This window comes from Thalassophryne amazonica, chromosome 13, assembly GCF_902500255.1.
Source record: "Thalassophryne amazonica chromosome 13, fThaAma1.1, whole genome shotgun sequence".
Taxonomy (NCBI): Eukaryota; Metazoa; Chordata; class Actinopteri; order Batrachoidiformes; family Batrachoididae; genus Thalassophryne; species Thalassophryne amazonica.
Window position 1 is genome coordinate 13,141,395 of NC_047115.1, and position 5,865 is coordinate 13,147,259.

The window sequence follows — 5,865 nt, forward strand, 5'->3', positions numbered from 1 at the left end:
TCAGTATTCTTCTATAAGTCTTCTATAACCCATATTTTGTCTTTTTAATCGTATTTATTTCTACAGACACTAAAAGGTTATTGGCTGAGCGGTGAAGATTCCGAGAGCAGCTGCAAGCCTCGGAATTCTCATCATTCCCTCAATAAGATACATTTATCATCTCGCCTTTAAAATCCTGCAAAAGAAACAAACTAATTTGGGGGAAAGACGGAATCATTCAAATGCAATGTGCACGGAATACAATTAACCTCCTTCTTCTTGTGAGGCCTTAAATTTTGTATAAAACCCACTTATCACTTATTTGGACACTCACCTTCATTTTTTTTTAACCCTGTCACATTTCAGCTTGCTTTAGTATCATTTTTTACGTCGACCATTTGGGTTTTTTCTTCTTTAAAAGCAGAGTTGTTGGTGGTGAACGGGGCACCCCGGGCTGACCTCACGGCCTAACAAAGCCCACTACTAGTCACTGTCTGGGAACCTTTTATCCCATTCTTTATAGCGGGGCCCTTTGCCTTTGTTGTCTGTCCTTTGACTCCACACAAGGCCAAATATGGCCCCCGTGGCCCTCAATATGGACCAGATTAATTTTTTAGCTCCGACCATCTGTGTGGGTGTCAGCGAAAAGTCATAAATCTATAGTTTTCAGAAGGCGAGAGGGGGCGGGGCTATAGACAGATAGATAGATAGATAGATAGATAGATAGATAGATAGATAGATAGATAGATAGATAGATAGATAGATAGATAGATAGATAGATAGATAGATAGATAGATAGATAGATAGATAGATAGATAGATAGATAGATAGATAGATAGATAGATAGATAGATAGATAGATAGATAGATAGATAGATAGATAGATAGATAGATAGATAGATAGATAGATAGATAGATAGATAGAATCCTTGAACAGAGTCCTATTCAAAATCCATGTTTTATATCAACACAAATGAACAGGGTGTTAAAACAACTCTACTGGAGTGTTAAATCAACTTTATAGTGTAAATTGACTTGGTTGATGTTGATCATCAGTTGATTTAACACTCCAGTAGAGTTGATTCAATACTACAAAAGGGTTTATTTAAATTGTGGGGACCATACCCGCTCAGTGCAGTGTGAATTTAACACTTAAATATGCTGACTCGATAGATAGATAGATAGATAGATAGATAGATAGATAGATAGATAGATAGATAGATAGATAGATAGATAGATAGATAGATAGATAGATAGATAGATAGATAGATAGATAGATAGATAGATAGATAGATAGATAGATAGATAGATAGATAGATAGAGTCCTATTCAAAATCGATATGTTAAATCAACACAAACAGGGTGTTAAAACAACTCTACTGGAGTGTTAAATCAACTTTACAGTGTAAATTGACTCTGTTGGTGTTGGTGTAACATTCCAGTAAAGTTGATTCAATACTACAAAGGGGTTCATTTAAATTGTGCATGGGCACCATATGCACACAGTGCAGTGTTAATTTAACACTTAAATATGCTGACTCTATAGATAGATAGTTTTGCACTCTGGGGTTATTTTTTTTTCCACCACAGAAGTCTTCATTAGTCCCATGATAAACGCTTTGTTCCCTTTTTCAAATTATCTCATTACGTCTGACATAAACAACCCAACGTGACGCCTCCCATTGGTTGGCCGCGGGGTCACGTGGCCCACCCGGCCGTCTGTCTATTTGACAGCCGCAGGATGGCTCGATGCCAGAGGGGGAAAAGAGACAGAGAGAGGGGAGAGAAAGAAAAATTAGTATTCTCCTACCAGCCTCGCTATAAATCAATCATGGAGTCCTATGTGCTGAGCTGTAAATATGCTGAGCCGCAGTTCCCGCCTTGTGAGGAAGATTACAGTAATTTTAGTGACCATGGGGGGTACTACAACAGCCCCCAGGACAGTGGCTCTTACGGAGGGGACTACCCGTCCGTGCAGCAGCCCCCTCCGCCTCCGTACGCACCACAACAATGCTATGAACTGCCTCTGCAGGCGCGTCACACGGAGGACGGAGAGGCCCAGGGAGGCGCGCCCTACCCCGGCTACAGGGAGCCGGGCGGCCCCGGGAAGGAGCTGCAGCGCGAGGCCTGGATGACCTGCGCCAAGCGCGCTCAGGTGCAGCGGAGAGCGGCCTGCCAGGCCAGAGACAGGGCGCCGATCGTCGTCTACCCCTGGATGAAGAAAGTGCACGTCGCGCACGGTGAGACCAGCAAAACATTTACTTTGCCAACCTTACTTTTATTTTATTTTACTGGCATCACTCTTTCTTTCTTTCTTTCTTTCTTTCTTTCTTTCTTTCTTTCTTTCTCTCTCTCTCTCTAAGTCCATTTGTGTGCACCACTTTTTGTTGTTGAGTTATTTATGATCTCACAGAGAATTGCACCCCCCCCCCCCCCACCACCATAAAGTTTTATGGCTCTGTCACAATGTGTGTGTCTGTGTGTGTGTGTGTGTGTGTGTGTGTGTGTGTGTGTGTGTGTGTGTGTGTGCGTGCGTGCGCGGGGGCGGGGGCGGGGGGCGTACGCGTGCGTGCGAGTAGAAGAAGTAGGAGCTGCAGGTTAAAAGTAAAAATGGTTTGTCGGGTCTCTTTCCGGTAAACCACAAATTAGGATTTTTAACTTGCAATTAAAATGCGTTATTTAATGAGATTTTAAAACGGACTCCACGTACCATAATTCAACATGCATCTATTTGCTTCAGGAAATAAAGCTGAATTAAAGCTCAATTAAACATGAAGAAAATGTAGAATTTTATTAACGGTTACACATAAAGACACAAAACCCGTATTTGATATATTAGGAATTCGGATAAGAGCTGCCTGTAATTAAACTGGATGATATCTATGTGTTATATATATATATATATATATATATATATATATATATATATATATATATATATATATATATATATATATATATATATATATATATATATATATAATATCAGAATATACGATGATTATTTCCCAGAAAAGAAGGACATACCTTCACGTTACTTGTTCAAACTCCAAAGATAATTATTTGAACAAATCAAAAGGATTTTCTCAAATTGAACTATTTACAGTTTAAAACCGATTTCCCATCGGAAACGTTGTAACCGAGCCAGTATCTGTTTTACATTTTGTCATCTAAATATTTTATTGTTCTCAAATTCAGACAGATAAAAGGCAGTTTAACAATTTCGTTTTGAGAAAAGCCTAATGTTAATTATTTGATCAGTTTTGTTCATTTTATCCCTGTAGGGTCGCCACAGCGGATCCGGAATGGATCTGCGTATTGATTTGGCACAACTTTTACGCCAGATGCTCATCTTGACGCAACACCACATTGGTGCGTGAAGAATGGACACGGTTGGTCTTGAATCGATGCAAGTGCACGAACCACTGGTCTCCCACGCTGCCATCCGTTTATATACGGCTCAAAACCATTTGACCAAAACATAAATAAACCAAACAAACAAACAAAAAACTGTGATTTGGGGACACATTTTATTTATTTATTTATTTTTCTTTGTATTTTTGTGAACTTGTTTAAACTGATTGAATTGAATCGAAACGTAACTTAAAGTATTTTAGCATTTGTTTAGAACCACAAAATAGCTTTTAAAACAGCCAATATTAAATTCAAGCGCTTAAAATCCCTTTTAAATGGAACGAAAAGATTTTGAAAACCAAAAGAACTCCAATCATAATAATCCTATTTATCAGCAGTTTAGAGATATGATTGTTTAGAATCTTTTAGTGGACAAACAGATCATGGTCTTGTTTCAAGTTTGAAAACATTCAGACTTTTCTCCGGATAATTGAATATTCCTGGCTCTAAATACTTTTCTCGTTCTGTATGCTTTTTTTTTTTTTTTTTTTGGTAGTTAATCCGAACCACGTGGGTCCGGAGCCGAAGCGGCTGCGCACGGCCTACACGCGCCAGCAGGTTCTGGAGCTCGAGAAGGAGTTCCACTTCAACCGGTACCTCACGCGCCGCCGCCGCGTGGAGGTGGCGCACGCGCTGTGCCTGTCGGAGCGGCAGGTGAAGGTTTGGTTCCAGAACCGGCGCATGCGCTGGAAGAAGGACAACAAGCTGCCCAACACCAAAGGACGGAACAAGAACAAGAAAGCCGCCGACAGCGCCGACGACGACGGTCACGTGATCGCAGCCGTGTGAGCGCGCGATCCGGAGCCAGAGACAGCGGCCACGCGCACATCCACCTTCCTCCAAAAAAGTTGCGATTCCCCAAACGTGTGCAAAGCAAAATAATACTTTTATTTTCCAGATGCAGCACAACCACGTGAAACATCGCCAGTTAAAGCAACAAATAAACATTATTTAATATATTTTAATCCTAAAAGTTATTTATCACTAAAATGATTTTTTTTTTTTTTTTTTTTTTTTTTTTTACGGATTTATCAACACGTACAAGATCTGAGCAAATGTTTTATCCGACATCTATTGACATATCTCGCCTCCAGAAGCTCAGACAAACAGATCTCTTCCTCTGTTGGTCGGTGTATGTAAAAACTGCCACAAAATTCATCAAAAAGGAAAACGTGTCTTTAAATAAAAACAAAAAAAGTAACTCCATAAGAGAAATATTTCCCATGTTATTAATAAGTATTATAGAATGAACAATGTTTGCAAACTGATGAGGAAACTTAAAAAAAAAAAATCACATTTACCTACAAATATGAGTGAGTTCAAAGTGTAACTTTGATTTTTCTTTCCCAAATGTTGCGTAGATTATGACGTAAGCATTAATAGTTCCATGCACCATCCTTCCTATGTAACATTTAGGAGATGTTTAACCAAAAACCGTAAAAACGTGCATTTGTTTTTTTGTGTTTATTTGTGATTAACTGGCAATGTTACATGTTTCTAAAATGTTAAAGCTTTAATTTACTGAGAACTATGTTTTTATCCCTCTACAACTGCTGCATCTGGGTACTTTTATTTGATTGAAATGTGTAGATAGCCACATTACACCACATTTATCATTTATTGTATTCGTGAATTCTTATTTTATTTGTATTCCACAATGAGAGAATTGAATATTCAAATATTCAGTCTTTCAGTGAGCAGAAGATCTTGAGGAGAAAACAGGGTTTTGATTTCTTTGTTTTTACAGGGTAAACGTAATTCAGGGTTTTTATACCATAGCTACCTAATGCCATAATGTAGGCAGTGTATAATGTGCACACTACAAATCCTCTTCTCTCCTACAAACGGACATGTAAAGGTGAGAAAAGGGAATTAATACCATAAAGATCAGAAACACCAAAAACATATGTTTGTGTCTGAACAAAGAATGTTTTTGCTTTTATTTTGTACGGGCATCTTAAATAAATTAATAAAATAAAATTATAAATAAAATCAATAAAAGCAAAAATAAATAAATAAAAATACAGTGACTATAGCCATTTCAGAATTTGTCCAACAGGTCACTGATTCTTGTGAAATAATGACTACACGTTTGTACACATGAAGAATTTATTGTCCGACTTTGGGGTGCATGCGCACAATGACGGTAAAATCTTATTTTCTCAGGATTACAGGGTTGTATTTAACAGATTTTTCTGAACTGTTTTATTCCTAACCGAAATGTGTCAAATTGTCTTTTTAAAAAAAACACCATGTTGTATTTTTTAAATGCTGTTTCTATGATTCCAGTTCAATATGCTATTATTTTCTATTATTCACGAGTACTTATTTGTGTTATTTGAATATTTTATACTTTGTAGCGAGTATTTCCTGACTTTTATAAGTGTTGTTATGACAAACCTTGTGTAAGAATTTTATATGTGGACACGTTTCGTAAAAACACAGATCTTTTAAAGTTAACAATAAAAAAAAA

The 5,865-nt window shown here is 37.7% G+C and overlaps 1 protein-coding gene across 1 annotated transcript; it reads left to right on the plus strand.

Annotated features, from left to right (window-relative positions):
* The first annotated feature begins 1,726 nt into the window (after positions 1–1,726).
* LOC117523425 (homeobox protein Hox-D4b-like) lies at positions 1,727–4,273 on the plus strand. Its single transcript, XM_034184956.1, has 2 exons — positions 1,727–2,218; positions 3,889–4,273. Exons 1-2 carry the CDS (start codon positions 1,810–1,812, stop codon positions 4,179–4,181), a joined length of 702 nt encoding a protein of 233 aa, XP_034040847.1. The 5' UTR covers positions 1,727–1,809; the 3' UTR covers positions 4,182–4,273.
* Positions 4,274–5,865: the final 1,592 nt, after the last annotated feature.